This window comes from Temnothorax nylanderi, unplaced genomic scaffold (genome assembly GCF_030848795.1).
Source record: "Temnothorax nylanderi isolate EJ_2023f unplaced genomic scaffold, tnyl_v1.0 TNYL_tig0022_pilon, whole genome shotgun sequence".
NCBI lineage: Eukaryota > Metazoa > Arthropoda > Insecta > Hymenoptera > Formicidae > Temnothorax > Temnothorax nylanderi.
The window spans coordinates 1,311,445-1,334,810 of NW_027249084.1; the positions used below are offsets into that span (position 1 = coordinate 1,311,445).

At 36.1% G+C, this 23,366-nt stretch overlaps 1 protein-coding gene across 14 annotated transcripts in view; it reads left to right on the plus strand.

Annotated features, from left to right (window-relative positions):
• Shaker (potassium voltage-gated channel protein Shaker) overlaps window positions 1–22,566 on the plus strand; it is a 119,274-nt gene extending 96,708 nt beyond the window's left edge. For 11 of the 14 annotated variants that reach the window (XM_071700487.1, XM_071700491.1, XM_071700492.1 and 8 more), the window contains 4 exons: window positions 2,497–2,626; window positions 8,295–8,485; window positions 8,901–9,068; window positions 9,159–22,566. In XM_071700487.1, the coding sequence (XP_071556588.1) occupies window positions 2,497–2,626; window positions 8,295–8,485; window positions 8,901–9,061 (482 nt within the window). In that variant the 3' untranslated portion in view covers window positions 9,062–9,068; window positions 9,159–22,566. Of the gene's footprint in view, window positions 1–2,496; window positions 2,817–8,294; window positions 8,486–8,900; window positions 9,069–9,158 lie in introns of those variants that run through there. The other 3 variants (XM_071700493.1, XM_071700497.1, XM_071700502.1) reach the window with 2 other exon arrangements.
• The last annotated feature ends 800 nt before the right edge of the window (window positions 22,567–23,366 follow it).

Genomic DNA, 23,366 nt, shown 5'->3' on the forward strand with positions numbered 1-23,366 from the left:
TTTAATCGATGCAATAAACATTTCTAAAGATACTGACGCGACACCAAACTGATTGACCGTACCGTATATAAATAAAGCGGAACTTTCGACAAACTTTCGGAAACTTTCGACGTTTTGACACGACACGAGAGTCATGGCGGCCGTCTTGAGTGGCTGCTTGACAACGTCGCACGCGTCAGCTGCAGACGCATAAGACACGTGTCCTACCATTCTCCCACCGTTGAATGGAGGTTATAAGGATAACATATCTTTTTCGGCAGTTGTATAAATATATTCACTATCGCGGAATTCTAGAAATTGTGACGTATATTTTTTCTATTTTAGTATATTTTATTCTTTACCGGCGTGATCATATTTATGGTTACATCACCAACTCTAGTCAAATTTGTGACTTTGCTCTGATATTTTCAGTTTATTGCAACGGTTAAATGAGAAAAAACCTTAAGGAATAATTAATTTTAATGTATGCTAATTTTTACATACTAAATCATTCATATTTGTCACTAGTAACAATAGTTGTTTTTGTGACTTCAAATTACTGCAAGAACCACCTTAACCCTAGGTTGCTACATTCCGGTCCAGTGGACCGCTAAACGTTTTTCGGTTTTCTAGTTTTCACATAATAACATAATTTTCTAGTTTCCTTATAATAAGTTTATCATAAACATCTTATTCAGACTCTGTATTTCCAATTCTTACATTATAAGCTCAACAATATTAATTAGAATGAAAATGACGGAATAAGTGTGGCTCGCTAGGGTCAAGACGTCTTATGCCCCGATTTTGGACATTGTGCTGTCTGGGACGGAATATAATTTTAATAATACTCAAATTGTATTGGCTTATAATATAAAAAATAATCTAAAGAGATTAATTAAATTAAGCAGGAAAAATCTAGGAAGGAAAAGTCAGAAAAAGAGAAAAGGAGAAGGAAAAGGAAAGAGAGAGGCAATATCGAAAAATAGTACATTTCGTGAAAATAGGGAAGCTCAAAATAGGAAGCTCAAGCTTTTGTAATTCCAGCTTCGAAACTTATGGTTCTTAGTATCTAATCGCTCCCGCGGGATTTATGGCATCGCTCTATCGAGCATAATCGGAAACTTTCTTCTTCTTCTTCTTCTTCTTTTTCTTCTTTTTCTTCTTTCTCTTGAATTAGGCTTGAGCTTGTTTTTCCAACTTTATGGCGTCTCTTCCGAGGCTTATTGCTGGTCTTGTGAGCATTCATTTTTGTTTTACCGTGGGTAGGCTGCTAACCTTGCCCATAAATCTTTCACCTTCGTCCGGGCTTAGGACCGGCAGTGTTGACTCCTGAGCTACTCGCTCACTCGTCACACAGGCGGAGTAAGCATATATGGGATAATGGTCGGGATCCGTTGATTACTAGTCGATCGCTCTTGTATAGAGCCACACGTCACCCCCAAAATTGTTTACTTTTACCATTGCAAGTCATTACTGAAAACCGTTTAAAAGCTTGAAGTTTAGTTTTAAGAATTTAAAGGTAGCAAAATGCTGTCATTTCTTATATTTTACGAATAAATTTGTTATTTAAATAATATTTGTTGTTGTTTAACAATCATATGTTGTCACTCTATCGATTTTATTTTTGGATTAGTGCATTTTTTTAGTTTTTTAAAATTAATTTCTTTGTAATTGATTGGTTGTGTCAATATGTTCATAATAAGACTGTGTCATTCAAAATCCGTAAATTGATTCATAATAAGTGAAGGTTGAGAGATATCACAACACAAAGTAACATTTTTGGAAATTCTAATAAAATCTAACTATTTTTGGCTCAATTTTCTAAATTTTACCTAACACACAGATGCAACTATTAAAATATTACTATTTTCCAACAACCCTTTTACAAATAAGATTGGACAAATGTACAAATTGTTTTTTCACATTTAATGGCGTTAACCCTTTTTAAGAATAAAATTCTATAGAACCAATGACTTTAGTCTTACATGGAAAAGTTCCTGTTATTAGATATGCCAACATACAATAAGACGACAATAATACAAAACTTCTAGAAATGATTTTTTTGCTATTGAAAGACGAGCCGCAAATTCTCATCAAGGAAATTACTTGACTGATTTTCAACTGAAAGTTGAATCAATTCGGAAATTGATTGAAAGGGAATCAGTTGATTCTATAGTTTTAGAATGTGGACAGGTCCAAGTGTTCCAGGTATGATCACGAAATCATCCAGATTGGATGATTCTAGTAACTGAGTCGTGTGCTCACAACGTATATACCATGTGGACGGTATCTAGGTGCGATCAGCCGATTACCTGGATTATAAATAATTCTGTTTAATCCTGGGATGGGATAAAGCGTATAACCACATGGACGATTCCAGATGCGATCAGGAAGACGAACGGATCGGACGATCTCAGTAGTCGGATCCTCGCCTCCTCGCGAGACCGATGTATACGACGCGCGTGGACGATGACGTATACCGTCCTGACCCGTGCCTTCCTCTTGTGTGCGTTGCAGGTGTGGTGCTGTTTTCGTCGGCGGTCTACTTCGCGGAGGCCGGCACGCAGGACAGCTTCTTCAAATCGATACCGGACGCGTTCTGGTGGGCGGTGGTCACAATGACGACCGTGGGATACGGGGACATGAGGTACAGAGCCACCGGGGGCGTTAAACCCACTGAACCGGTGTTTTCTTCCTTGCATTGCAGGTGTGGTGCTATTCTCGTCGGCGGTATACTTCGCGGAGGCCGGCTCCGAGAATTCGTTCTTCAAGTCCATTCCGGACGCGTTCTGGTGGGCCGTTGTCACGATGACGACCGTGGGCTATGGTGACATGACGTATGATGTACTCACTTTCATTTAAGACTTTAGTTAATGCCCGCAAAACAATGATGACCGCTTTAGGTTGTCGAAAGAGGGAGAGAGGAAGAGCGAGAGAGAGAGAAAGATCGAGAGCGAGAGAGAAAGAGAGAGAGGGGGGGGGAGGAAGAGAGAGGGAGAGAGAGAATGGGAAAGAAAGAGAGCGAGAGAGAGAAAGAATGAGAGAAAGGAGTGAGAGTGAAAGATAGCGGGAGAGAGAGAGAAGGGAAGGGAAGGGAAGGGACGGAGGGAAGAAAGGAGGAAGAGAAGATAAAGGGAGAGAAGAGAGAAGAAAAAATAGACAAGAGAATAAGAGGGATACGAGGAAAATGGAAGGGATTAGAAAGAAAGGAAGAAGGAAGAGAAAGAGAGAAGAGAGAGAAGAGAGGAAGAAAGAGAGGTGGAGGGTAAGACACGAGAAAAAGAGAAAAAATAAAGAAGGGGAGAAAAGAGAATGGAACAGATGGGAAAGGAATGGAAGGGATAGGGGAGGGAAGAAGGGGGAGGGAAGGAGGGAGGGAGAGAGCGAGAGAGCGAGAGAGAGAGAGAGAGAGAGAGAGAGAGAGAGAGAGAGAGAGAGAGAGAGAGAGAGAGAGAGAGAGAGAGAGAGAGAGAGAGAGAGAGAGAGAGAGAGAAGTTTAAACACACGCAGCTCCTCGACTTTTTTTGGTCACTGAACATTTCTTTGAGATTGCACCAACACTGATTAATTATTTAAATATTTCTTGCAAAATTTGGATTGAAATATGTTTTATAATGTATAATAAATGCGAACTTTAAATAACTTTATAAGTTTAAATAAGTTTACGCGGTAATTGGCACGCAATGTGAATAATATTAGTAATATTAGTATTAAGCAATAATTATTGAATTATATTCTATAACTAATTAGTCGAGTAAGATTAGTCGAGATTGTTGGCGCAATCACTTTTTATCCTTTATATCTTTGCCTTTCCTTCTGGTCGGCACGCGTTGCTCGAAGCACGCTTTGGTTATTCTACGTTGATCACGTACTTCTCTGTTTATTTGAAATTGTTAATAATGGACAGATTTGACCAAGATTTTGATGAATAAGAGTTTTTCTATTACATACGGGATAATAATTTTGAATAAAAATTTTAATTAATCTAATTGTGTTTATTTAAATATACGGAAAATTTAAGTTTAATCCGAAATCCATCTACTTCGATAATTATATTTAACGAATGATTAAGCAGTTCATATGGAATTTTGGGATAATTAAAGCTATTTCCCTATTGGATTAAAATGATTAAATCTGATACACTTCTTCAAGTTTTCCTGTTTTTTTTCTTATTGCGCACTCATTAATTACGAAACTGATATCTGTCTTATGCATTGCACACATCCTTAAATTCATATATAATGCCTCTTACTAGAAATTTTTAACATAGGTTGTATAAATTTTTTATCATATATTTAATAAGCATTAATATTATTAAATTTTGTAGAGGCACTTTATATGAAATTCATATATTGTTGCTCACAATCATAATTGGAAAACCCTAAATATCACGAACCAAAACTGCTATTTATCACGTCATTTTCCAATTATGCAACCTATAATTACATATTTCCATTTTAATAAACAGATTACATTTCATATTCCATTTCACAATACTTTTGCTTTTGCCTATTTACACTTTCTCATGCTATATCTGCTATTATCACCTGTTATATTAATGATAGATCCTTTTTAATAAGTTCAAAATCGATTTTCTAATAGTTGCAAAGAAATCAAATTTTTGTTAAAAATTAATTTACTGTAAATTCCTACAAAACGCATCATCGGAACGGCGATACTGTCGAAACATTCTATATATACATATCCCTGAAATTTCTAGAGCTATTATGTAGCAGCTTATTCGGCACTTCGCGCGAACGTACGAATGTGTAAAATTAGTGTGGCTCAGATCACATCAACAACACCACAATTTTAACGCTCGTAAAGATCTTGACGATGCCTATTGTTTCTTCTGCGCATTATACATCTTGCCATTTGCTCAAACGTGACTCTCGAGAATCGTATTGTTTAACAGTATCCTGCATATCTCTCTCTACGAAAATATCCACTTTATTCGATAAATAAAATAGTATTAAAAAGAAATCTTTTTTTCTAGAGGCTTAAAAGAAAAACAAAGTTTCAATCAATCTATTTCCTAGTTAAAAATTTTGATATCAGACGTAAGTTAGTTAGAGTTTTTTCTTTTTATCGAAATACTAAGCCAATTTATCTTTCTTTATCCTTTGATGACTGAGTGAAATCTTATTCTCGACATTTCCCCTCACTTGAGAAGAATTTCCGTTATACGGCCTAGGAGGCCTCTCGAGCGCGATTGCTTCCCGTAAATCAATAAAGTGTCCTCAGACACTTCGGAACCGCTCTGGAGCGTAGGAAAAAAAATCATGCAGAGATTCGAAGCCACCATACTACGCTGCATTCTTGCGTATCGATCGATGCACGCCCGCGAAATGCGCGCGGCCGCGCGCGAGGTGTCCAGGCAAGCCGCGGCTATTCCACTTCCGATGACCTCCGCAACGCAGTTTGATGAACTCGCACTATAAATGGCCGATATTGTTTGCAATTTGCAAGACTATATGACACTTGCCCTTTACACGTCGTCGACAGTAGAACCGTAACGTTGAGTATGAACGATTAATAAACTATAGACTTTATCTCGAAATTAACAGACTTATCTCGCGAATTAATGCGGAAATTAAATTTTCCTAATAAAAAAAAAGGAATAATGAACAATAATGAAATAAAAAATACACCGGAAAAAATATATATAATTTCATATTTATTGTATATATTTACGTTATTGTCACGATTCTTAGAGAAAAATGTCAAAGCACGTAACAATCGACCTGTGGTATTTTTTGTTTACTTTATTGGAAGTAATTTAATGACGCAAATAATGGCGTGATCGACTGTGCGCAGAAGTGAATGCTGTGTTTGCCCATTAAGTGATCGCAGAATAACGTTAACCCGCATGGCTCACGCATGATATACTATTCATCGACATGAAAGTTTTTGGAACAGCGAGTATGATCATTTAAGGGGAAATCTCCCGAGCAAAGACGAGTCGACCATGATTCTCTAAGCAAAACCTGATACGCGGGTATATAAAGTCCAACTTCATTTTTGTTTTATTTTCGCTTAGCTACATTCCAAGCGAAATGGAAAATGACTACATCACATGTCGAAATGATTGAAAAGATTGAAATTTTTCTACATTATAACTCTGTATGTTATTTAATCGACGACGAGAAAAAGATTACCACTCGTGACCTGCGCGTGAACTCCGATCTATCGAATTGATCGGTTCACGCAATTTTTAGCTTAATTATCTAGAGACCCAAGTGAACACAGTGTCCCAAATCGGGACGTATGACGTCTTTAAGGCATCATATGTCCCGATTTGGAACATGCATGTTGTCTGGAAGAGATCCTTGACTATCCAGACTTTTGATTTCATTCAAATTCATTTGCATTTCATCTAATCTCTTTCTCGGTTTTGACTCTTCCTTGCTGTGCGCTTTTGAGACGAGGGATTTTTCCGAGTTTCCTAATTTTGCAAAATTTTGTTTAACGGAGAGGACCAATGCATGCGTCCCATGTTTGACGATTGCCCAGCATGCGATTGCCAAAACTATTGTTATTATACAATAGTCACAATTATTATTTTAAATGTTATTTTCTTGCTCGACCCTCATTTCTCCTCGAAATTATGCCATTGCCACTAATACAATCACTATTCGTCATGCATCATAAAGGTCCATAGTACGATAACATCTTGCGGGAACAATCTCTTTTTTTTTAAACTAATATGTAATATTCATTTTAATCACTTTGTCCTATATAAATGCAGGCGAGTTGTTTTGTACATCTCTACGAACTTGCTGTATCAATAAATAAATATCAACGAAAAGTTCAAACATGTTTAACTGACATATTTAACTGAACCATGAATTTGTCTTTTGATCTAATCGACTCTAGCAGAAATTAAACGCGAATTATTCTTTTAACATTTTTGTGCAAATTTTAGTTTGTTATTAAATTTTTCAAGGTTAAACACTAATTGTCAAATTGTCAAATTAAAAGTATCTTTAGTAGTGCTAAAATGAGAAAGTAGAAAGTATACAGGGAAAGCGTGGAAGAAAGGATACAACAAACTTTTCGTTCATATTTAAATAGCACATCACTGATGATTTGATTATATTTGACTCAATTGATTTGTTCGGTAGACGAGAGCTTAGATTGAATTTATGTCTCGTTCATAATCTAATTAGCGTCTTCTCCGTTGAATGTCGGTTTAGAAGCAGGAGGAAGCTCGGTAAAATTAAACGTCAAAATTAAAAGATAAAGATCAGCTATATTTTTAAAGAAATTCTAACTGTTTTGAAAGAATAAATTGACATTACAATAATTTTTGCAATTGCTTAACTATTATTATAGTTGTAGAATTGTGTACAAAGTACTGATGACACAGTATAATCGATTAACGCAGTTTTTGCAATATTAAACATTTATGTTTTCGAAGTATTGAGTTATTTTTATTCAGCGTTAAGCGCTAAAAAAATAACGCCGTAATCTTTCGTGTCTCTTCGGCGCACAACGAGTTATTATTCGGGCACATTTCACGAACGCCAGCAAAAGAGAAGGCGGACACTCGACTGTTTTTATTCTTCTTTGAAAATTCAAAGCATCGATTCGGTCAAGTGCCCACCGTCTCTACTCATGTGCATCATTGGTGCAATATCGAATTGTTCTGGCCTTACCGCAACGAGGTGCAATCAAATGCAACCGAATATAAATTGGCCGATCAGAGTCAATGTAAATTCTAATGGAATAAAATAGTACCGCAATTGGTGTATTATTTTCAGTGGGCCAATAAAACACAATGTTCCTTTTTCCAAGGAACTTGTGGTTCCACGAAGAAGTCATTTTGGCGAATCCTTAAGTTAGTTTTCTAGTCTAGCCTAGGCTGCCCGCTTATACTAGACGCATCATGCTATACTTATATACGAAAAACATATGGTATGAATCGTACGACGTTGGCAGAATACCAAATCGAAGGTGTAAGTCGTCAAGATATTACCGAGGGAGACGATCTCTTTCAATATATGGGCTTATCAATGAGGGGAAATGTATACAAGTGAATCATCCGAATATATAATAGATACAATTGGTATGCAGTATTTCGCGGTATACGTCCCCTTCATTTAACATTCCGCCAACGCACGCAGATTGTCATGTAACTATAGTACCGCATAATTAGCGCCACACTAGACACGGCAGACTCACACAAAGATAGAAACACCACACCTAGCACCAAGCCGAATTTTGCGATCATGATCCCAGTATCGTCGCGTTTATAACGCACCGCCTTACACGCCTTAATATTTAATGCGGTATTCCTCCCCGTTCTGTTGCAGGCCCGTGGGAGTTTGGGGGAAAATTGTGGGCTCGTTGTGCGCGATCGCCGGTGTCCTGACGATTGCTCTACCCGTTCCCGTAATCGTCTCCAATTTCAACTACTTCTATCATCGTGAGACTGACCAGGAGGAGATGCAATCGCAGAACTTCAATCACGTGACTAGTTGCCCGTATCTTCCTGGCACCTTAGGTACGCCGTAGTATCCTTTCAGGATACTCCAATGTGTTGCACGAATTTCACTAATCAAGAATCATTTAAAAGGCCGGTTTTTGATAATGTAAAATATTAGATCGATGACGAGAAACTAAGGATTTCATCAAGTAATTTTTATAATATTGTAGCTTTAAAATATCATACCAACGTGTTAGATATATCAGAAAGATGACTGTGTTGAATCATGAATAATGAATGAAATATTATACTTGCCCAGACATGCGTGCTGTTTGGGTGTTTACACACCAAACATTGTCATATTCAGTTAGTTTTAGAACTTACTAGATGTATTGTATATTTTCACTTTAAGGATTGTTGAGAATAGATCGATATTAAGAGATAAAAAATGAATGAAAATTTTCATTATAGAATATGTGCATGTACCTTCCAGGTTTGAAGAAGATCTCGATGTCGGAATCCTCGTCGGATATAATGGAGTTAGAGGAAGGCACCCTATTTACTCATCCGGAGATTACGAAGAAGTCAAATTGCAACCCTCGCCACAATAACAATATCAATCCAGCCTGCATGAGCATCGAGACTGATGTCTGACTACTAGGTGCGCATTTGTAAATTCAATAATATCCATGTGACAATCGACGTGATATCGCGACCGATATTCTTATTTCCCATCTTGGATGGATTATAGTGAAGGAGACGGTGGCAGCGTGGTGGCCGTTACTGAGCCAGTTGTCAAAGGGCAACTGCATCTCCCTGCGGTGCCTGACGTAGGCCTCCTTCACCCGTCATCATAGTCGTAAGCTGCTGGCATCACTCGCCAGCCTGTCCAGGTCCGTCATTGCGAGGGGCGTCTCGGGTCAGAAACACGCGAAGGATCACAGAGAGGATCGTGATCTCTCCGGGGAGCCTGCTTTTTCCCATCTGAGATGTATACGAGAAACGGAAGAGAGGTAGGGTGGGTCCAAGGGCGTGCGGAGATGGGGATGAATCTATAGCCCGTTCTCGAGACATCGTCGCCTACCTTCCCGCCACCTTCTCAACGAGCTTGCGCCCCGCGTAAGGACCCACGTACGAACGAAGGGGACGGGATATTCCTCGTTCGCGTGCGAGCGCGCACGCGTGCGGCCCCAACCCCCGACACCACCGACTCCAGTGTTCAAAACAAAAAATAATAAAGATATAACAAATGATAACCGAAGAAACATCACGGCGTTCTCGTATAAAGCGCTGTCGAGTGTCCCCCCGTCCCTTACGAGCTCCTCCGACTTTCAGAATGCCAGACGGGTGAAGTAGAGAAGGGGGAGCTGGTAGGTAGCGGAAGCAACACAAATGGGGATTGTATCAGATAACACTATATTAATTATTATCGATATAAATTGAGTACCGTACACGTAGGGCGAGGGTAAGTTAACAAAGTATGTTTTATGATAAAATCGCGAACGCGAGGACATTTAGAAAATGCTGCTTGCGGAAAGAGGTGAAAAAGGGAAACCGACAAGAAAGCTTTATAAGAGATGTATCAAGAATGAAGGACTGAACGATGATGGCCACAGAGATAAAAAGAAAGAGAGGGGGGAGGGCGAGAGGAAAGGAAAAAGAGAGAAAGAGATGGAGTGTGTGTACGGCGTAGACTGTTTCGTTCCTCTTTTTTTTCTTTTTTTAAACAAAGGACACCGAAGTCGATTTTCGAATCTATTTATACGATATGTTATTCGACAATGGGATTAATTTTTTTCGTCTTGTTACATTCGCACACATGCACATGTAACACATTTAAATGCTGATAAAGCGATAACGTCGACGTTAATTGATTGAAGTTCAATCATTTCTTAAAGACGAAAGGGTGATCAATTTCAGATTATTGATTATCGATAACCCCATAATCCGAAATATTTGCAGAAATGATGACACAAACGATTTTTATGATATCCACGTGTGATTACAAAAATTACTCTAGCAATTTTTAATTGCACCCCCGCTGCTTAAAATTTACTATCATAAACTTATGTAGATTGCATTTTTCAAGATTATCGACATTCGAATTACGGTACAATTTTACGTTATGTTTATGTTTGAAGCTCTTATCGTATGTAAAAGTTTATCTATTCGCTTATTCGAAGTTATCTTCACGCTTATGTACATATATCCAAAGCGAAGAGAAACTCTAACGTACCAGTATTAAGTAACGGGGGTGTATATATTGAATAGGGTCTGAATAGCAAATTCCGAGATGTTATACAATAAATCGGATACGAATATCAAGACGATGCGAGCAATTGTAATGATAAGAAACGTCCAAAAGAAAAAAAAAATTTTAAAACCGAAGATGTCTGCCGATGGCGCGCGAATTTTATGCCCAAATCATAATTTCAATCTCTCAAAGTGTACAATTTGATATTTCTGTCTTCGATATGTGCGACAACGATTTCTCGAAAAAATCGCGGATGATTGCTTGCAGAAGCAAAATAGTGATGATGACAATTAGCATGCACAAATTTGAAACATGTATGTTAATAATAATTCGTATATCACGTTCTTCGTCTTTATTAAAGCTCAAAGATGAAAGAATCACTGTGTGATTCCTTACGAAAATAATTTCTGATTAAGCTATCAAGGGTATCTCTTTGATAATGAAGAATAGAAACTTGTAAAACGTTGAGAGAAAGCTTATACAGCTCTTATAGTGTTTTCCTCTTCCTCTCTTATAAATAAATTTTTTACGGGGTTAGTATTCTTTGTAAAAGTGATTTCTAACTTGTTCGAAAAAAAAAAATAAAGAAAAAGAAACGATGTTGCGTTGTATGTTATGCCGATGACAGAAAGAGAAGAAGCCGTTCCCAGCTAGCAAAAGCCTCCAAAAGGCGTCCCAAAAACGTTTAAAAGACGTCTAAAGGACTTCAGATGTTCTTATTTATAGATGTCTTCCAAACGTCCCCAAGACGTTCTTTAGAAACTTTTGCTGGGTTGTTTCGAGCTATAAGTTAAACAGTAATTCATGTCAAAAAAAGGAAGAGGAAGACATGCGATACTGAGATAAACGATTGTCTGGAGAACGAATTGGCATGCCAATCGATCCTCGCATCCAATCTCACACCGAGTTTTCAAATCTGTTCATCTTTCCCCCCGTACGACGAAAGTACGTCGCAGAATTGCCAAGACTGCCATATTTCACACATCTCTCTCGATTTATAATCGCGCCAAGGAGTCACCCCAAAGTACATTCTACCGGTGTCAAATCGACCCGATCCGATCGATCTTCTGATATGCTGATTCGATCTAAACTCCAAAGTCGACAAGTCGTGGGACGTATCTTCGCTCGCATAGAGTTCAAGAAAAACACAAGGGAGGAATCCGCAAAAGAGAAAATGCAAAGTCCATTGTTCCATTTCTCAAGGTTATTAATTTTCGATCGCCGTTTGATTCGACCAAAAAAGAAAAAAAATGAAGCCGCTCACGTAAACTTTTTCAGTATCCCATTACTGCAATGTTAGTTATATTTTCCATTGATTGTCATTAAGTTCCGTTAATAGTGGAAGCTAATTGAAATTCGCAGAGTGGGGGATTTTATTTAAATCTTCGTATTTAATTTGATACTGAAGGAGTTAACTATTTTCGTTTAGAATAGAAAAAAGATGCAAGGCATGTTTAAGGCTGATACATAATGAAGAGTTCAAATAAAATATAGGAGCAAGAATTAAAAAATTAGCCAATACTAACTTAAAAAATAAAGAAGTAGTTTTCTTTATTCGTAGTGGTAACACACGAAAAAGAAATAGTTGCTGTCGAACGGCAAAATCAACGGAATAATCTCAATATCATAATTGCCAGTCTTTCATAATGCGAGAATTAGCGGAATGCTTAGAAGAGGCATTTAATTAGAGAATAAACATGATTGAGAGGTCAAATATTATTAATGTTCCCTCCGTTTTTTAGGGCGGAAGTAGTCTTGCACTATAATTGGTGAGAAAAGAGTATAAGAATCGTATCATGGATACATATTGATTCTCTATTCGTTATTTAATGCATTGCGGATTAAATGTTTGTCGACGCCAATTTACATTGGTTGTTCTTACATTTCATTCTGTATCAGCCGTGTTTTAGGCAAGCAAACAATTACGTTGGAAAACGACGAAGCAAATAACCAAAGAGAGAAAAGAAAGAGGAAACAATTCGACTTTATTAGGTAATTTTAGAAGTGGATTTAACAGATGACTGATCTCGTCTTTTAATAGACACAAATGTTGATAATGAAATTTTAGTCCGCAGTACGATAGAGATTGCAAAAGGGATAGAGAGATAGAGGATGACATGCGTGCGTGTTAGAGAGTGAGAGTGAGAATGAAAGTGAGAGTGAGAGTGAGAATGAGAGTGAAAGTAAGAGTGAAAGAGAGAGAAAGAGAGAGAGAGAGAGAGAGAGAGAGAGAGAGAGAGAGAGAGAGAGAGAGAGAGAGAGAGAGAGAGAGAGAGAGAGAGAGAGAGAGAGGTAAAATAACGTATTACTGATACAATAATTACACGAAGATTTACGTTTCACTACGCTTTCAATACAATACTCAAACCTTTCGCCTCGCTGATTTAGTCCGAGAAACGACGTATAGAAGTAATTAAAAAAAAAACAAAATATAAAAAAATTACACATCAAACTACCAGCCTAGTTAAAATCGACAAAATCGAGAGACGGAGAGAAAGAGAGTAAAGGAAGAAAATGCATGAGAGCAAGAGAGAGCAAAAACGTTTCATAAACGATAAATTTATTACTACTACTATTATTCTTACTACTATCACTACTGCAACCACTACTATTATTATTACTACTACTATTACTTATCACTACTATTTACTATTATTAACTACTAATTACTATTACTATTACAACTACTGCTGCTATTACTATCAAACAAAAAAAAACAAGCTACGATGAAGTATTTAGATAACGAGAAACTACTTCGTTAGGCAGCCAGTAGCCATTAGAGTACACGAAAATAGCCATTAGGTGGCGAACTACATCATCGTTGTTGCTGCGTCGGAATTATCGATAAATATTCGTATCAAAATTTCAAGTAGGCTCGATCAAGCCAAAGGCGGTTGTACATAGTCGGTCGAACAAAACGCGAAAAATTTGTCAGATAGAGAAAAATACTGTAAAATGCCAGATGCGTTGTTATTCCGTTCGATTTCCATCGGCAGACTTTCGTCGCCTAAAAATAAACGCGAAGGGTGGAGCTTTAATGACGAGCTTTCAAAGATGAATAGATTTCTTGTCTAATTTCGAAAACTATTCTCTATTAAAGTTCCTCATAAATCAATTTCAATAATAATTACATAATCTTTAACATTTATTTGATTCATCCTTCAAATCAATTAACCTAAAATTGAATTAAAATATAAGACAAAAGTTGTACTACTTTAAAAATTTATAATACCAGAATTATCTATCCGTCGAGATATTGGAATTGGATTTAGTTAGTAACTTCAAAATTGCTTTCGGTCTCTAAATAGGAAAACGTCGTATTAAAGCGAATACCCGAAAATCCATTGAACTTCCATTATGCCGTGTGTATTTTTAATTATGCGAACAAAGAAAGGAGAAAGAAAAACCCGAACAAGATGTCGCGGCAGCGTAACTTTCGACATTCAATTCGTGCACCGAGAGCATGAAAATGGCTTTGACGTTTTACAAATGGCACAGAATGAATGAGCGGGAGTAGTCGCCGATGTTCTTTTTTATAAAATTAAGTCACCCGTATTCTGTCCTTCTGTCTGGAGGAAGAGAGAAAGGAACATTTTTTCTCACGACCCTTTTCACAGTTCTGTATAAGAATTAACAAAGCGACTGTTGAATTATCAAAGCGTCTCCTCCACCAATGATCCGAGAAAGAGACAGAAAAAGAGAAAAACAGAACAAAGAGCGTGAATGAGCGTGTAAACACGATGAGAAAGAGAGAAAGGAAGGATGGTACACTGTGTGCGTGAGAATGAATGAGAGGGAAGAAAAAGAATTTATTGGGTGATGAATTATGCGAGCCGAAGATGCATTCCGAAAAATAACTAGGGTAAAAAATTTAAAAAGAAGAAAAGAATTAGTCTCTCGCTACGAAGCTAGAATTATATTCCGCTGTCGCTATAGAACGAAAATGATTCGTCGCTATTAATTAATTGACGCGAGAAGGAGACGCGAAGAGGAGATAATCGGCTAACTAAATAGTAATAATAGTAATAAATAAAATAACGCATATGGTAATCAGGCTGGGCAAGAATATTATGAATACTAATTATTCCATTGAAGATAAAGCAAATAAATTAAAAGCAGGTCAGAGTGCCGGCACCACTCTCGAGCATCCCCCGTCCTTTCTGGCCCCTCTCTGGATTGTCACGATTGATCCTTCCTTACTCGATTCTTGCGCTCGATCGTCTCACACTATCGAACTGAAATAGCAATAAACTGCTAAAAATTAATCGGATCGAGATCATGTAAAAATAAAATAACAAATGCATTGTATTACGGACATAAGATCGATACGCGAAAGGTAGGATCAATCGTAATGGATCCTTGCGCATTTAAAAAAAAAAAGGATAAGAGTTTTATGGCGTGAAAGATGCTCGTACGCCGCCCGTGTAAAAAAGAAAAGTAACACAAAAGGAAGACATATTAAAATAAGAAGTTGATGAAGATGAGAAATAAAAAGCAAGTGCGAGCGCTCGTAGATCGAGACGATCGCTTTCAAGTGATATATTTAGGTATTATATGGGTTAAACGTATTAAAGACGCTGAAAATAATATAGTGTAAGAAACTAAAGCGAATGTTTGTTATCACTCGGATAACGTTTTCGACGATTGATTTATGCCGCGACGAGTATTATGTGTAAATGCATATAGATATATCATATACAGGGTGAATCGTAAAGCGCGGAAATCAGTAGCAAAATTATATTCTTCGATGAATATGCGTGCAGAGTTGAATTTATTTGGAGATTTTTGAAATCTCCGCTATTTTTATTACAGCTTTTATAATATTTAAATAACATGCTGAGCATTGCGTTGAATTTTTTTCGCTTTCAAAATTGATTCGCTGAAATATCTTTAAATTATCTGACAATTCTCTATATAATCCAGATTTTCGTATCAATTCTCTTCGAGAAAGAGTCGTTTCCGAATTCATCGTGGAATAAGTGCCTGCTACCGGCTCTCAAATTTAACGAAATACCCTATATATCATGTACATGTGTGATATAAAAAAAAAATATATATATATATACATACATATATACTGAGATATGTATATGTAACTGATGCCAGGAGAAAACATGGGGCAGATAAATCGCAGGGAAAAAGAAAACACATCGCGCTCGACACTTTGTGAAGGGAAGAGAAGTAAAATTTGTTTGCAAAGAGTAGAAAGTACTAATGTTATTATGTATACATATACATACGCAACATATACATGCATACACACACAATGGCGTACACGACACACAAGGGTGACTTGCGAAATAAGCTATTTAGTAGGCTAAATCTCTAAAGAAACAAAAAAAAGAACATATGAAGAATTTGTAACGCGAGAGCTGCATACATGTGGTGGCGGCCATCCCTGCCATTCTAGTTGATCAGAATCCGTTTTGTGAATTAATTAAATCAATTAATTATTGATCAAGGACTCGTTTATATAGTGTTGAGCACTGTTTTAAGTGCTTTTCATTTTTTGGCTGTGTGAAGCTTAAACTAACGTAATTTAATGAGGAAAGGACACATAATTATCGTATCAACTTCATACAATCATTTTCAAAACTTTTCCGAAAAGCGGGAAGAGATAAATGAAAAATGCACGAAAATTGGAGTAAGTCAGAAAGAGGGGAAGAGAGATAGAGAGAGTATGTGTGTTGTGTGTGTGTGTGTGTGTGTGTGTTTGCGTGCGTGCGCGCGTGCGTGTATAAGAAAAAGAGAAAGAGAGAGCTTTGTGATATGTCGAGATTGCTATCATGAAATCGAAGAGATGGGAAAGAAGGCAAGAAAGAACAGGAAAATCGGCAACAAACATTCACGTCAACAGTTATTAATAAACCAATTATTAAGTAACATTAAGTAATAATTAAAAATAGTAATAACGAGTAATGAGTAATAAAAAACCAATAAGAATATGTTAATAATAATCGATAAGTGTGTGTGTGTCACGAACGCGCGCCACGTTTCCTTCGCGATACGTTTTAATGTATATTATTATAAATGATTCCGTGTATCTCCGTTTGTACGCATTTTAACAAAGAAGAGAAAGAAAGAGGGAGGAACAATGAGAAATAATAAGCTAATTACTACAGAATACATTTAGTGGTGTATGAATATACCAGAGAAAAAAAGGATACTACACATACTCTTAACGGTACTAGCTCAGAAATATCCTGCCGAGTTGACCCGATTTACGCTAAGAACCACCTGGCACGTTTTCACGAACAAACAAGAAATTTATTAAGTTTATAAGCGCTAAGAGAAGTTAAGTCCATCGCCTTATTCAGAATTAAATAAAAACTATGAAAATAAACGAAAGAAAGAGAAAGGAAATTTAAAAAGGAGGAAAAGACAATAGAGAGAAGTAGCGAAAAGGGGAAAAGGAAAAGTAACGAAAAAACGAGGAAAATTAAAGGAGAAAAGAATGTGGAGGAAAAATTTAAAAAATATATAAGCGATAGAAGAGCTGGGCATAAAGTGAAAAAAGACAGCATGTGGAACATATATAATCTATTTTTCGCTTGCGTCACACGCATACACACACACAAATACACACAAATACACACACACATACACACGATGATCCTATGGAATAATTATTATGATTAAAAAGAAAAAAAAACAAAGAACTGCTAATTTTTCTAACAAGCCCGCGGATGTCGCCGGAAAACGACTGATGTCCTACGTTTTCCTGCGGCAATGTTTTGTAAAGCCACTATTTCTATATTGCGCAACGAGTTGCTGCGTTCCATTAAATAAAAGATGGAGGAGAAAAAAATTCAGCATAATTATTTACCGATTTCAGCGAAGCTGCGCAATTAGAGGACAAAAAGGAGATATAAAATGGCTGCAATGCACGAGACTCGATAATGAATTTGTATATTTAAAAGGAGATCTGCGATACAGGAAATTTTATAATCCTTTAGATAATTCGATAAATTTTTTTAGAATCCGTTGAAGAAGTTTGAAAAAAATTTTTAATTCGCAAATTTTTATTTTTTTGCACAAATTCTTAGCATTGCAGATCTTTGGTGTCTCGATCTTTTGATGTGTATAATCTAAATGTTCCATTTACTATTAATTACTATTAATTCTAAATTTTTACTTCTTTCTCATACTCGCCCGTATTTATTATCGCGACTCGTGTATTTTCTGCGGTAGATTGAGAACTGACGGAGATCAAGTTCCGTTAGCCGGGTACCAAGGCACTCAGGGCAACGATTAATATCGATCTTATTTATACGACGATCTATAAGCTATTTTTGTTGTACGTTTATTACACTGAAAGAGATATTTATTACACGCTACGCGAAAATTTACGCGCAATATATTCAATGCATCCGTAGCTATTAAATGAAATAAACACAAATGAAAAGCTCTCCTGATTATTAATAATTAACTCTTCGAAAATAATCGCGCAGTTCGTAACGGATGAAGCTTCATACCTCATATCGTTATGCCACGCTCGGAACTTTCGTAATTTAGCAAGATAGATAATTTGTACGAGGTATTTTCTATGTTTTTCTTTCTTTTTTCATTCTTTTACATTTTCAAGTTTTAAACATGTAATGTGATTTTTTTCGCGTTTTACATAAAGTGCACAAATAATTGAGAGAGAAGCTAACGATACGAAATTATGTCTGTTCGCGCAAATTAGGATTGCCGTCACGTTAGCGATTTATTGATAGATTATGTAAAACTACGGATGAGAGGATGGGAAGGGAGAAAGAGTTCGAAGGGACTGAAAGAGAGAGCTTTTGCAAAAGCTGTAAACATGCATCGGAGAAAATGACGTGTGCTCATTGAATATATTCATGATATATATCATGCAAGCATATCTAATAACAGCAACACCAAGAAATACTCGTGAGAAAATGAAAATGAGAATTTTCCGTTGGTTAAAAAAAAAAGAGGAGATTCAAGAAAGGAAATTAAAGAAAGGAAGATATCTTGAGAACGAGAGGAAATAAAAATAAAAATTCTTTTTACGTAAAAGAAAAACAAAGGGAATTACATTTGTTATAAATTGATACACGGGTGCATTGTTACGACGTCACAATTATGTTCATCGAATCGTAAAAGAATTGGATGGAGAACTATAATATGTACAGTTTTTGGGAATAAGTGCGATGAGAATCGGTTTATCGATCGAGATCCATACACATTGGAGCGAAACGATCCTCATTCACTAGCTGTGTACTAAGGGCAGCCATGTAGTGTTTATATAGTCCGTTTGTTAATGTTTCAGATACTTTATTAAATGTTGATATAATGCTATGTACTGTAAAACATTCCTTATTTGTGCCGGAACCTGTTTGAAATCTTTAACCCTTTATAGATTCGTTTTATACTTAATGTGATTTAGATATACATTGTTGAGCGATTAACACATTTGTTATACAAGAGATAAAAATTGCTTTTTGAAAATTTTATTTGGCTAGTTACTTATATGGATAAATTATAATTTTTAAGGTTTAATACAAGTTATATAATATAAAAGAACTTAGATTGTTATAAATTACATTAATTTCTCAAAATATAGTTTATAAAGAAAGTATTATCCTATAAAGGGTTAAAAATTGAGCACTCCACCCGTGTTAGCCAATTGATTGGTCAAACTGTTCATTAGCAATCATTAGGATGTATGTTAACATACTGGGTAATTCGAATGTACTCGCGAGAAATTTGGGAAATCGATTAGATGATTCAAAGGTTCTAACAAACCGAACGTAGTCTTGTGCAATTAAGTCTACGTGCATTTTAATTAATTAAATAATGAAGTCTCTTCTCGCTTTGAACAATTTAAAATGCATGCGAAAGACCTGGTACAGATAGTTACATAAAACTCCAAGGTATTCTCGTAAATCAAATCGCTGTGATTTGCGGAAAAACGAAGGAGGGAGGGAAATGGAGTAAATGTGAGAGGCAAATTCTGAAAGGATGGATATTGGAGCGAGAGATTACACACTTTAACGTTGTGTAAAATTTCTTATTGTATCGTTTTTTAAATTGTTTCTTATGCGACATAAAAAAAAGTTGTATTTTCGACGCGCAATTAGAAAGTAATGTCGATTTGCAATTTTTTCAACAATTTATTAATTTAAGATCGATCGTTACTGTTTTCACAATTAATATTACAAGATAAATGAATGAAAAGAATATTCGATTTCGTTTATTTCGAGATAGCTGAGTGCAACTCGCGCGATTTAACCGTTTGACTGCTAAAGTATAAACTATATCTTTAATCTTGGTTCTTAGTACTTTTATGTAAGATATGTAATATATATATAATTTTGTTTTTTTTTACAAGAAATTGCAAAGATTTGGATTATTTTAACATTCTACCTTTTAAACATTCTTACAACATATTTAACTTCAAATAGAGCTCCCTTGTGTTCATATAATTTTATACTAGATTATATCGATTTAATTACATTCTTTTAGAATATGTGTGATAATCACAGTTAACGTTAAAAATACATATTTACATAATGCAATATATATTTTATTATATTAAAGATTTTCTCGCGCTCAAACGGTTAATTGGAAACTCTCCGATTCGCATAACTGAAGAGTTCTTCGCTGCCAATTAATTATTATTAATTAGAGATAGTCCGATGCTAAGCGATCGCTGGTACGAAATCAAATGAGCGCTTAGCCGCGCTGAAAAATTTCCAATTGCATGCAAGAAGAAAGTAAAACCGATTTCACACGAGTCACAAATTAATATCTTATGGTTTGCTTCTCGTACGAGTGTTATTGTTACACAGTGTAAAAAGTTGGTATAAAAGAATTTATCTCTCTGTCCATTATTTTTGTTAGTTACCAACAGAAAATTTAGATTTACACTGTTAAGTTTTTGTGAACTTTCTCTGGTTCCTCAGAACTGTAGAATATACAAATCAAATCACGTACTGCTAGCGTTTGAATGTAATTCAAGTAATCTGTAATCTTGGTATGATTACGATACGCGATTGCGATTAGAATAGAGTTGGGATCCAACTGTAATCCAATTGTGATTTGGTTTTAATTCGATTGCAATTCGTGTGAGATCGGCGTAGAAAGATGAAAAAAAATCCATGTGGCACCTTTGCTAAATAGTTGCAAAATATTGAAAGGATCGCGAACGATCCTGAGCTCGTATAGGAATGGCAACATAATAACGATATTTTTTAAATATCGATTATTTTTTCCAACTTAGAGATGGCAGAATAATATCGGTATTGTAGAAGTATGTATTTTTGCGTTTTTATTGCTAACTGTAATGAAATAATGATGATTTAGAAATTTAATTCGCAGAGAATATCGACTTTTGTCATTTCTAGAAATGGTAATATAATATCGATAATTAAGAAATATCGATACGTAACTAGCAGAATCTTAATATGTGCCATTCTAAGTCCATTTATACACGCCACGAGAAAAAACGCTCACAAATAATTTATAACATTTTATAAATAAATTGGCATATCAATGAGAGAAAGAAAGAGCGTATGCGTGCTTGTTTGTTGGATGTTTGTGTGCGTGTGTGGGAGATACCTTCCCTCCAAAACAGAAAAAAAATGTAAAGTATATGTGAGTGAGCAAGGAAAAAAATGCGTGCGCCAGAAACTTAAAATTTATTGTTCTCACTTCTTCATCGATAAACGCTCTGCTGGTTTGGAGCGTATTCATATCGTTAGTGTATAAGTCTGTATGTAACGATGTTAATTATTGTAATATAAAAAAAGCAGGAGAAAACGGCGCGAGAGAGAAAAGAAAAATAATATAAGAAAATCGTTATTATCACGGAAGGATCAACGTAGGAAGATCAAATGGAGAAGAAGAGACGTGATATATTATTTGTCTGGTATTACTGGACACGCTTATAAAAGGGATAGTTTTTATAAGCCGAGACTCTGTTTCCTACCTCCCAACCATCATATAACCTGCTCTCTCCTCCTCCTTCGCTTCCCGTTCTTCAATGAATATTTTCACAATAGAAATATTGGGACTCTGTCCGTTTACGTTACGCGAGCTAGACCGCTTTTTGCAGAAGATGGAAAGAAACGCAGAATAAGCATGAATGAGTGAATGGGAGGAATCGAGAGGGAGAGAATGCGATAGAGAAGCTAAAAGAAGAAAATGCGACAGAAAGAAATAAAGAAAAATGAGGAAAATACAGCATACACAAATGAGAATTTTAAAAAAGTAAAACAATTTGGCGAAAAAAAATAAATAAAGAAAAAAGCAAGAGAGAGATAGATAGAAAAAAGAAAGACGAAATAAGTGAGCATGCGTAAGAACGAGTGAGTAAGTGAATGGGTGAATGAACGAGAGAGAAAATGTGTGTGCGTGTGTGTATGTATGTGTGTGTGTAAAGAAACAATTGCACCTCGACGAATTTAAATCTATGATTTTCTCTCACACCTCTGCGCAGTGTTTTGGGCCCTTCCGTCCAATACGCGATGTACCACTGTCATAATTTATTTAATTTTTGCAAGTCTACGTACAATAAAATTGTTATTGCTGAAACGATAAGTATGTAAAATATATATACTGTACATTATGACCTTCGTTCTAAAAAAAAAAAGCATTATTAAGGTCTCGCTGGACCAGGATTCCTGCCGTCCTGGCGTGTGTTGTAATTGTATATGTACATATACATGCGTATTTTTTAATATCAGACGGTACTTTACTCAATAATTAGGATCGCTTATTAGAGGGTATGTATATTTATATATAAATATAAAGACATCAGGTATATATATGTGTATATAAATATATATACACATATGCGTGCATACGCGCGTGCTACGCGATAAATGAGAGTGGCATTCCCGACGCCATTGTCTGCGATGAACGATCTTCGAAAGGAATAAAGCACTTTCACGTAGTAATGTGTTTGTATTCGACAAACTCCCCGTAAAACTGTTAGAATTGTTATTTCCTTACTTCAACTCCTTTATAATAAGGCCTGTTCGTTTATTTAGCTGAACTTCTTGCACGGGTCATCTTTCCTCTTTTTCTCTTCACGTTGGAGAGAAAAAGAGAAAATATGAACTGTGTAACAAGTTCAGCTAAGGCTGCGGTCTACTTGACGCTACAAATGCTTCGAAGCATTCCTCTTCTCTTTTCTTTCAATGAAGAAAGAAGGAGAAGAAAAACGCTCCAAAGAATTTGTAGCGTCAAGTGGACCGCAGCCTTTAACGAACAGGTTTAGTCTCAGTAATGATTTCTATATTTCTGGTTTTGGAAACACTAAAAAGTAGTATTTTATAAATTTGGAATTGTATTATTAGAATTTGGGCGGGTATAATGTTAAACTTTTAAATTTTTCAAAATAATTCATCAAATAAATTTTAGTTTGTGTTATTAAGTTAAGCTCATCTTCTTTCAAAAGAGAAGAAGTTCACCAACCTGCAGCATGCTTAGGATGAAGAAATCTGAATCCATCAGCAACCAACGCCTTAGTCCAGCTTATATCTGGTATTGGCCAAGAATGTGAAAATTAATCTTCTCATCGCTGCATAATCGGCTACAATTGAGAGTGTCATAAATACTCAACTTGTATTGTGTTGGTGACGCTATATGTATATCTCGTGAATAGTTCTACCATCAACCTGACCAGCCACCTTTTCCTAACCTCACGCTCTTTACCAAATCCTCATCGGGAGAATCCCCTAATAAAATCCT